The sequence below is a fragment of the Cupressus sempervirens genome, chromosome 8 (assembly GCF_028749045.1).
Source record: "Cupressus sempervirens isolate cs-2001-9-10 chromosome 8, ASM2874904v1, whole genome shotgun sequence".
Lineage (NCBI taxonomy): Eukaryota > Viridiplantae > Streptophyta > Pinopsida > Cupressales > Cupressaceae > Cupressus > Cupressus sempervirens.
In genome coordinates, this window is record NC_143125.1 from 250,857,269 (window position 1) to 250,867,864 (window position 10,596).

Below are 10,596 nucleotides of genomic sequence, written 5' to 3' on the forward strand. Positions count from 1 at the left end.
TAGTGTTCGATGATCTCTACAGAGAGATTCTTGAATACCCAAAAATCAAAACCTTAGCTTTAAGCTCTTGACTTGTATACGAAGAGAGTTACACAGGAAAAATCATCAAAAAGAACTTGCAATTTAAGAGTTCTAGGTGCTCATGTTACCTGATTGGCTACTCTAGTGGGGACTTTGCCCTAGCACCTATTGAAATATTTTAAGCCCCCTACATAGAACCATAGCCTATTACAAGTGTTTGTTTTATCAGTTCTTATTGGCATATGAGTAAGACAAACAGTAGCCCAGGCAACATAAATTTACTGTGAAAATCATGGCAGGCAATGGCGATGGAGATTTGGCGGCTATACTCAAGCCTTTTCACGATCGAGCAACAGAAGCCGAGGTTTTTATTTGACAAACCCTAGTATATTATTTGTTAGTTATATGTTCAATACAAATATTCGTTGTGACCTGTATGTTATGTCCATCCCTAAAATTGTAATCCTCGGGGCAAACCCTTCTATCATGTTACACCAAGCAATCTGTAAAAGAAATAATCTAAAGAGGATAACGTGAAATTTGTTTCTTTAGTTCGAATAGGATCCAACCATAAAAATATGGGGCTTGCATAGCAGAGTACCCTGTTTAAATCCTGGGTAGGAGAAGTTGTGAAGTGTTGAAATCCCTAAAATAATACAGAAAACTTGCTGGGTATGGAGTACCACAATGGACAAGGCCAGGTGTCTTTGTAGAAGCGATATGCCATAAACGTCTGATGTTTTTTTTCAGAAGTATTGAAATATTTTGAGTCAGGGAAGCTGTAATAAGTTTTGCAACGCAGTGAATTTCTAGATACAATCTGAACCCTGTTGATTCAAATTAGTCATGAAATTCCTAACAATTTCCATACTAAATCTTGGGTAAGGTGCGGGTTAAACTTGGGTGGCATTCTAATGTCTGATGAGCTTGGAATGCATTTTTAATATTTAATCCTAGATCACCTTGCTATGTACCAATAATTATCATACCACAATTCCGCCACATGTGCCCTGAAATTATGGTGTTTGCAATTGTGGTGAAGGGATTTGAACTTCAATTATGCTTATATGAGTGTTTCCATCATTGTTCTATTTTCATGTCAACGGGAAACTTTATAACTGGTTCAGTCACGTGAATTTCAGGTTAGCCATTAGACCATAGGCGCAGGACCTCCGTTTTATGTTAATGCTGTTATATTGTCACTAATTTTGTATTGCTCACCCGGGGAACTGAGCTAACTCTAAGCAGTTTCTTTTCCTGCAAAATTCACATGGGATCTCACATAGCCTTGTTCAAGAGTTGTCTGCTTCCTATGGACATCTAGGTTTCTTATGGCAATAGCTTTGCCTTGCTACTATGTAATTGCTACCTGGGCAACGGCTTCTCATCCATTTCATTGGCTCCAAGAAGAAATAATTTTTGTTTAGATGACTAAACTGTAATCTGTGCGTCTCTTCATCTTGTGTGAGATTAAGATCTTTGGCTGCCAAAAAACAAGTTGTTTATATATATATATATATATATATATTTTATATAGGTCATATCTTCCTACCTATGATTTCTTTTGAAACTGGGCACATCTGAGTGAAGAATACACTGCTGCCTTTTTGCACTTGTTAAATCTTGCATGAGATTATGAGTTGCCCCAATTAATGTGGGATAAGCTTGGATCACATTCTTAAGACTTTCATTTTAACCTGGATCATACTCAAATAAACACTGTCAATATGGTATCATGTTGGAATCAACTCTATTAAGCTCGGATCTTTTGGAAGATGCCCTATAGATTTTACACCAGATTCCTTATTGTGGTGAGGAGATATTGGCTACACTATATAAGTGTCTTCGGGAATTTTTGGGTGGTTTACGGGTCATTTATAGACACTTTTGTATGTAACTAGCTGTTGGGTCGTTATAGTGACTTAATGCACATTCAATCTCAGGAAATGGAATTTATATATGTTTTGTTATAACATTTAGCTTTTGGCATGCAGGAACGCTTGGCAAAACTGGAAACTGCATTAGGAAGAAATAAAGGTATTGAAGGTTGCAATGTTTTGAAATGCTACTTAATTGTCATACCCTAATGTATACTGAAGCTTGGATTTACACCAGGAAACTCTGTAATGGGACAAGAGGAGTTGCTGACAAGTTTGACAGAGCTCCAGGCCAAGTTGGAGAAAGCTAGATTAGAACAAATTTCTGAAAGGGAGAAAGTATATGTTTATTCCTTATTCTGTACTGTTTCAATGCATTCCTCAGAAAGTTTATTTTTATTCTTATTGAAACAGTCAAGAGTATGCATTTAATTACTGAATCTGCAGTCTGAGGCGAACAGATGAAATGGCTTAAATATTTGTCTAGTTTTGTTCCTATAACGAATCATTACATGTAATAATGTTTTTCTTAAACAGGCTCTAAAAGAACGGGAGAAACTGGAAACAGAAAATGCCAAGCTAAAATATCGAATCACTCATCTTGTGCGGTCTCTAAAAGAAGCGGATGAGAAATTGGCAATGGCATCTTAAAGGTTGAATCTGATGGTGCTTATAGAGGGTGTTATGAAAAAATTCTGTTGGCATGTCTATTCAAATTTTGAAACGTGCCAGATCAGACAAGATTGTAACAGCTATATTAATGTTTGTAGCTATTGTATACAGTTTAGTTGGTTGATATCTGGTTAAAATATCCCATATGTAGTTGTTTTGGAATTACACATGGATAATTTTCATTGAGGAGCCTGTTTCATTCTAGGCTTGGAATTATTGTATCTCATTATACTAGTCATTCAATGTCATACTAATATGCAGAGTGTTGTCGTTCTGTGTATATGCTTAATCATTCTATTCTGAACTGAATTGTCTTTCTTCATTTGGTGAAGTTGTTGTGTTATTTTTCTGGATGCTTTTAATGTGGACTGATTTCCCAACTACCTGCAAGGCTTAGTTATTTCACATTGCAGCTAAAATATCTTACCTATTATAATATTTCAGGAAAGGAGAGCTTATTTTAACCATGATTTTATCCTCTGGGTATTATTGATTTAGAAACATGGTAATCTAGGAACTCCTTTATCGCAATCTTTCTTTGAAAGGTTTTCGGTATAGTTCTTCATCCAAAAATAAAGACTTGATACTCTTTTGTGGCTACTATGGGATATGCTGGTAACTGATAGATATTTGTGGGCTGGGAATAAATGCTGTATATATTTTCTAATATACCTAGGTTATACACCTAGGAGCCACAAAAAGTAGTGTTAAATAACTCGGATACTGGTAACCAGTTCATCAGGACAATCAAAATTCTACAGTATTTCAATAAATTGTTATAAAAAAATCCATTTTTAATTCTAAACCAGAATAAGGGCATCTATCATCAAACGAAATTGAAACAAAAGACCTTCCATTGAGCCACCATGTTTATACCAAACACTAGGCTACTGACTGAACCCTTTCCATTATTGTAAACCACTGTACAAAATATCCATATGTCCATGTATAACAAAATGCCAACTTTCAATCACTCTCTAAGATATTGACTGACAGACTACATGGTAGACTAAGGACTATACCAAAACATCAGTCATAAAAAAAGCTGAGTGCACATTTATACATAATATCATGGCGGAGATGTCGGAGAAAACTATACAGGCCATTTTGTTATTTAGGGTGCATATATGTTTTGCAAGCCTCTTCATGAACCTGAGGGGAATCCACCGCATGCACATCCTCAAACATCTCATCACAGCAGCAAACAGGCACATTGAAGCCATCCTCCCCGGATAAATTCACCTTTAGTTACTTCACCAATTATATCACTGCCTGGTGAAGATGGCGCACATTCATACTCAACTCATGAAAATGCCCAACATGACATTTGAAAAAAAGCTTTAGCCTAGTTCCCAATACCACCAATGTCATCACAAAGAAGAAATATTCCAGCAACAGAAGATAACGGCACTGCACAATTTAGAGCCTATCCTGAATTGAAGACATTACATCTACTGAACACCTGTTTAGGGTCTAAATTCTAGAGGCTTCCTCGCCATTACAGCCAAGTCCCAAATTCTCATGAACCATAATTTCAAATCTGTGTTTGTTATCTATTTCTGCAAGAACACTGAGAAATTATCTAGGATATCCTCCCCATGCTTTCTTTCTGTCTACACCTCTCCTTACCAGTTCTATCATACTTGTCTCCCAACTTTCTTTCCCCCTTCCCAATTTCATGGAAGCAACAAAGTGCACAGACAACACCCCAAAGAATAGGCACTCAGACCAAAAATTGTCACCAAACACAATGGCCTGCGAAATTCGCATCCCAGAACCATCTAGCATCTGAGATGTCTTAAATTTTTTATTGCTGAGATACATGTTATTGACTGAACCCATACGGTATCATTATAATCGTGTCCCAATTTGTTTATTTATCCAATGCTGCTTGTGTCCCATTGCACATGTGCTAACTCTGCCATCTTCAAAATCAAAACTGTCCAACAAACTATATCCCCACACCTTCTTTGTTTGAACTTTGAAGGATTAAATGCTGTATTTTGTGAGAATTCAAACTGTCTTAAGTTTCTGCCTATCTGCTAATTTGTCTTTGACCTCATGAGAATTTAGGTCTGTTTTTCCTATAGATATTTTTTCACATACTCTATTTGATACTGCTATGTATATAGCAAATGCAAACATGCATTGACCAAAAGTTTTATTAGAATCTCCTAGGATGCATGAATTGTTCCACTAAAGTTTGATGTTAGTGGTCCAGCTAATGAAGTGACTAAAGACTTTAATGAATTAGAATGAATCAGGAATTCACAGTTTTGTTTAATTTTTACTGTTTGTGTGCAGAAAGCTCTCTAGTGAAACATTTTACTGTTTGTAGTTTACTGATGAAGTATGCACCATAAGATAATCAGAGTCACATGGGTCTGCATACCTATGGTTGAAAGTGTCCGAAATGGTGATGATTCTATATCAGGTATGTGGGTATGGGGCTCAGCTTAATTTGGCTTGCATTAGATAATTGGCAATGCATTTGTGATTGGAGTAAGCTTGCCTGATGAGGGCATTTATCAAAACACTGCCCAAGAGTGCCCAAAAAAAAAAAAAATTAACCAAAAATCAATTATAAACATGCCATATGCTATTATGCACCATTATGAAATAAACAGTGACATAAATGGTCATTATTACAGTAATAACATTTATGAAAGCAATCATTTAGAGTTCAGTTATGGGGAATGTTGCAGCAGAGCTTTGTTCTTTACAGTAGACATGGTACACTGGATAATAAAAGATTTAATAAATTTTTTAGGCTTATATTTGCCATAATGGTGTTTCTTAGAGAAGAGGAATAAATCTGTTATATATGTTTTATTAACATACACAACAGATACAAACGAGAGTGGACCATGCGAACCCTGTTGTCTGCATTAAATGGCGCACTAGTGATCATCAAAATGAAACTGGTTAAACTAAACAGAAAAGCCAAACGGTGGGAAAGGGTCTGCTGAATGTTAATCTAAAGTTGGAGTTCTCAACCATGCACAACGCAAAGAAACGAAAGCAGATGGTGGAAATAGGGAATTTGATAATGAATTCAAACAAGTGAGTGAGTAAAAATTATGTCATGTTGAGTGGCTGATTATTGAGCTATGGTGGCCAGAATTGAGTCCATGAGAATGATGAAACTGTTAGCATAGAAATTTCTGTTGCTTCTGTAATTCATGGATCGATCTGACTCTTTATTATATCCGCTCCTTCCGTGATTTGCAAATCTGAAGCAATTGGCGTTAGTCTTCATTCTGTCAAAAATTGATGCAAGAGCATCTAGCTCGGATTTTGTGGTTAGGATTATGTATGAGGCATATTGGTGGACCTTCTTCTATGTGTGCATAAGGATCAGAGTGATCTTATTGGAGTTAGGGCTGTTTTGGTGGCTGCTAGTAACACGTTCTTATTTCCTGGGCAGACATTGGAGAGAGTTGGCTTGAGCGCTCATAGATATGGATCATTGGATGTTGTGTGGTCCTATGGCTAAAGTCGCATAAAGTTATTTTTTCATGAGCATGCATTTTAAACTTAGGAGTTTGTCCTAATTATGTGTTTAATTTAGTCTGTCAGGCCGACTTGTGGCTGAGTGTTTATTTCATCCGAGTGTTTATTTAATGTAACTTGGTAGGCTGATCTGTGGCTTGGTTTAGTATAAGTAGGGGTTCTTGTCTTGTCTTGAGATTCATCAAGGGGATCATAGAGGGAGTACGGAGTAGCTAAGAAGAGTGAAGTTCAGCAGAGCTAGTAGCTAAGTGTGGGCTTGGGAAACAAGAAGGTTGTTTGGTGGCTTGTGAACACAAGTTTAAGATTCTTCTTGGGGTTTCTACCAGATTGTGGATTTGTGCTAGCTAGAGTTGTGATGTGTAGAGGTTTTGCTGAATTGTTATTGTAATTGCTTTTTTATTTGGCCATGACCTGGAAGGCCTTACAGTCGGGCATGTTGGATGCAAATTTGATTATTCTTGTTAAAGTTCTAGAGATCACTGCAAATGTAGTTGCATTGTCATATGGTATATGCTTTCCAAATGACAGTCATCTCTCTAATATAGGATAAAGTATGGATAGACATGTCTCTTCACGGGACATGTCTATTCATTAGAATGTAATTAATATAATGACAAATAAAATATCTCATATATTATATCTCACTTTTATATATATATATGCACTACCATTTATCCAACTAAAGCTACCAAACATTAACACTCCCTCTTAGCTAGGGAGGATAAACAAGTTTCATATGCAATATGATATATATATATATATATATTTGCACTACCATTTATCCAACTAAAGCTACCAAACATTAACACTCCCTCTTAGCTAGGGAGGATAAACAAGTTTCATACACAATATGAATAACATATTACCTCAACGTAAAAATGATGATTTCTAGAATGTCAACTCATTTGACTTTCTGGTTTATTTGAGTTGCCAACTCATTTGGCAAATGTCAACTCATTTGACTTTGAATATCAACTCATTTGATATTTGAATGCCAACTCTTTTGACATTTGTGAATGTCAACTCATTTGACATTCACTAGGCGCTTAAATGTTCATAAGGCGGTATGTGCACTTGCATTCTCATAATGCATGCCATATAAACATTCACCATGCAAAGTATCATCTATCATGATTTGTATAGATATCGTAGGATATCCATCATAATAGATTAAGTTATTGAAAGATCGTCACCTTTCAACAACTTCTGCAAATACAAGTGATAATCATTTGGAAGTCATCACTTCCTCATGATATACATAGCTAGGCCCATATAGTTTAGAGGAATATTTAGGAATCACAATCCTCTTGATTGCTACTATTTATTGATTACTGGATAATCCATCTTCAACATGGTCTACTCCCTCTTAATCAATACGTCTGAGATCACCAAAGGTTGATTGAATCATAACCTCTATTTGCTCCCTCTCCTTTAAGGTTGTCTCTAATGAAATGTCAATCCCTCTTTTTTTCCTGCAAGAACATTCTCGAAGAAAAAAAGATCAAGGCAAATAGCTCTTATAGTATGCATTGAAAATAGAAACAAAATAGAGACTAATATAATACTCGATATAAGACTTTTCCAATAAAATGTAGATAATTATAAACTAATGACATTCCCTCTTACTTATATTGAAAATAATCCTCATTATTCTGATATAGATGGATAGATAATTTATATATATTGAACATATAAATATATACATTCCATATCTATATATCTTAATATTCTCAACATAATATTATCACATATAAAAAATTTCATGTGATCAATTTATTAAAGCTTTATGTGTGTGTGTGTGTGTGTGTGATGCAAAACTACTTCAAATAATAATTTTGCATACCTCCTTTTACCTTGTACAATGTGGGCTTAGACTAGATCCCTTAGAAGTTGGTTGACTACTATATGAAAGTGGTCAATACTTGTTCAAGTTTGATCCTTATTTCCTTCTAATTCCTTCTTACCTACGAACATGAGTACCAGCAATGATATTATTAATATTCCTTGATGGGTCCACCTTCTACATGTCCACATAGGGACACTGTGGATTCATCTTCTGTGTTGGTTCTTTAATTTGATTGCCACTCTCCATGGTACTATTCTGATGGCATTTATACATATTTCTCCCCGTGGATGCCTGGAAGTTCACAATCCTTCTATTATATCTCCCATTTACCACTCTCAGCTGCTCAAAATCAAAAGTATTTCCTTTGATGCCTTAAATAGCTGCTGACTTTTCCATCTATTCAGTACTTCCAGGTACTGGCTTCCTATATATGTACCGCGATCCTTGTTATCCCACAGGAATCGCTTCTATGCTTGACCCTTCTTCATTCAAAACTCTGTGGTGCTTGACAGTGATTATCTTCTCAACCTTGACTGCCAAGAACTTGGCTTTCTTGGAATGAATTCTGGGTGCTAGCTCGATACTAAGAAAATGATTATTATTAGTCAAGCTATTATAATATTAAAATGATAATATTATGTCTTGCTTTGTTATTTTTCTCATCAAATGTTTACTTAAGGTTGTCCAAAAATTATGAGTTTTGTCATTTTCTCTCTTTTTCTACATTTGCAGTTTGGCTTTGATACCATGTTAAAGTTCTAGAGATCACTGCAAATGTAGTTGCATTGTCATATGGTATATGCTTTCCAAATGACAGTCATATCTCTAATAGAGGATTAAGTATGGATAGACATGTCTCTTTATGGGACATGTCTATTCATTAAAATGTAATTTATATAATGACAAATAAAATATCTCACTTATATATATATATATATATATATTTGCACTACCGTTTATCCAACTAACGCTACCAAACATTAACAATTCTATTATGAGAATATATGTTGAAATTGGTCTAAATCTCGGAGTTATTGTTATTCTTCCACTGTGTAGTTATTTGTTGGGGGCTAGGTCATCTCCTTTGGTGATACATCCGGCCTTGCACTGCATAAACAATGGTGAGCCATTTTATGATTTGAGTTAATTCCTCCACATGTATATGCCTAACTAAGAAAACTTGTGATCAGCACGGGCCTTCACGTAGTTTGCTCTTTCAAACTGTGGTTTAATATTGTATATACTATGTGTACTGTAAATCACTTTATATCAATGTGAGTTATAAAATTTTATTCATTTCAGCAGTTCTTTCCTTTCGTATTTTTATTTTAGGAAGCTTTCTTATTTATTCCTGGCTAGATCTCTAATTTGTTTTGCATTATTAGCTGCAAAATTCTACTTGGTATCAGAGCTCAGGAGCTAAGAAAAGAAATGTAAGTTTTTTTTGTCTTGCAGGTATTGAAGATCAGATCTGTTATAAAGACTGGAATTATCAGCCTCAGTCATTCTTATGCCATACAACTATTTCAAATGGAAGCGAATTATTCTACTTCAGCCCACTAGTAAAGGCCTGTATCGAACAGCCATGGGGAGAGAGGTTCAACAGAATTTCTGCATCACAAACAGGCCAAGGTCATGCTCTTACAACATGGGCCTTACCTTCATCTTCTCCTTAGGAACACACCATGTTGGTTGACCTGTCATGCCTCTCTTTTTAGCATGATGGAGGGGTTTCTACTATTTGTGTTGATGGTTCCACAGTTGATCAGTTTTATAGACAATTGGTTCTTGTATTTTCAACTAGCAAATTGTTCTTGTATCGGTTAGTAGTGTCATTAGGGTCACTTGTACAAGTTCACTGTCATTTGCGTCCTCGACTTATAGATGTTTTGCCTTTGTTTGTCATATATTCATTGTTTTTGGGTGAAGATTGTCGTCTTTTGTATCTTTGATCGATAGATGTTTTGTTTTTGTTTGCTATCTACTCATTGTTTGAGTAGTGTTGTTGGGGGCACTCATTCATTGCGGGAGGTCCTATTGGAATTTCCCTCTTTCCTCTTTCTTATCTTTTGTTTTTATTCTCTTTAGTCAGACTTATGGGGAGGGGGCACGTTTGTTAGTGTAGAACTTTCTGTAACCTCCATAATTCATGGATCGATCTCAGACTCTTTGTTCTATTCTCTCTTTGTGATTTGCAAATCTGGAGCAATTAGCATTTCATTCTTTTTTAAAATGGTTATTCAGTATATGATTTGAGTTCATTGCTCCGCATGTATATGCCTAACTAAGGAAATTTGTGATCAACCCATGCCTTCACCAGTAATTTGCTATTTTAATCGGTGGTTTAATATTGTATAAATTATGCATACTGTAAATAATTTTGAATCAATGTGATTAATAAAATTTCATTCATTTTTAGCAGTTATTTTCTTTTGTATTTTTATTTCAGCAAGTTTTCTTTTTTCTTCATAGCTAGATCTCTAATTTGTTTTGCATTATTAGCTGCAAACATCTACAGAAACAAGATGCTTATGTTCTAGATCTTAAAATCAGGTATAAAAGCAAAAAAAAACCATGAACACATGCCAAACATACAAGATTGATGTACTAAACACGTTTAAAAGAGTTCGTTGATGGGAATCACTTATCTGCTTTATTGTAATTATT

The 10,596-nt window shown here is 35.3% G+C and overlaps 2 protein-coding genes across 2 annotated transcripts; both read left to right on the forward strand.

Annotated features, from left to right (window-relative positions):
- The first annotated feature begins 218 nt into the window (after positions 1-218).
- LOC149542422 (threonine-tRNA ligase 2) lies at positions 219-2,862 on the forward strand. The gene is made up of 4 exons (XM_089797360.1): positions 219-385; positions 2,016-2,058; positions 2,137-2,237; positions 2,436-2,862. The coding sequence occupies exons 1-4, from the start codon at positions 314-316 to the stop codon at positions 2,547-2,549; spliced, it is 330 nt and encodes a 109-aa protein (XP_089653486.1). The 5' UTR covers positions 219-313; the 3' UTR covers positions 2,550-2,862.
- A 1,897-nt stretch (positions 2,863-4,759) lies between these two features.
- Positions 4,760-10,350, forward strand: LOC149542423 (uncharacterized). The gene is made up of 2 exons (XM_089797361.1): positions 4,760-5,004; positions 9,385-10,350. The coding sequence occupies exons 1-2, from the start codon at positions 4,923-4,925 to the stop codon at positions 9,603-9,605; spliced, it is 303 nt and encodes a 100-aa protein (XP_089653487.1). The 5' UTR covers positions 4,760-4,922; the 3' UTR covers positions 9,606-10,350.
- Positions 10,351-10,596: the final 246 nt, after the last annotated feature.

Bases quoted from the DNA above. Each gene is read 5' to 3' on its own strand.
- LOC149542422 (XM_089797360.1), top strand. From the start codon at position 314: ATGGCAGGCAATGGCGATGGAGATTTGGCGGCTATACTCAAGCCTTTT. The intron at 2,059-2,136 runs GTATTGAAGGTT...GATTTACACCAG, and splicing joins TGCATTAGGAAGAAATAAAG to GAAACTCTGTAATGGGACAA. The intron at 2,238-2,435 runs GTATATGTTTAT...TTTCTTAAACAG, and splicing joins AAATTTCTGAAAGGGAGAAA to GCTCTAAAAGAACGGGAGAA.
- LOC149542423 (XM_089797361.1), top strand. From the start codon at position 4,923: ATGCACCATAAGATAATCAGAGTCACATGGGTCTGCATACCTATGGTT. The intron at 5,005-9,384 runs GTATGTGGGTAT...TTTGTCTTGCAG, and splicing joins TGGTGATGATTCTATATCAG to GTATTGAAGATCAGATCTGT.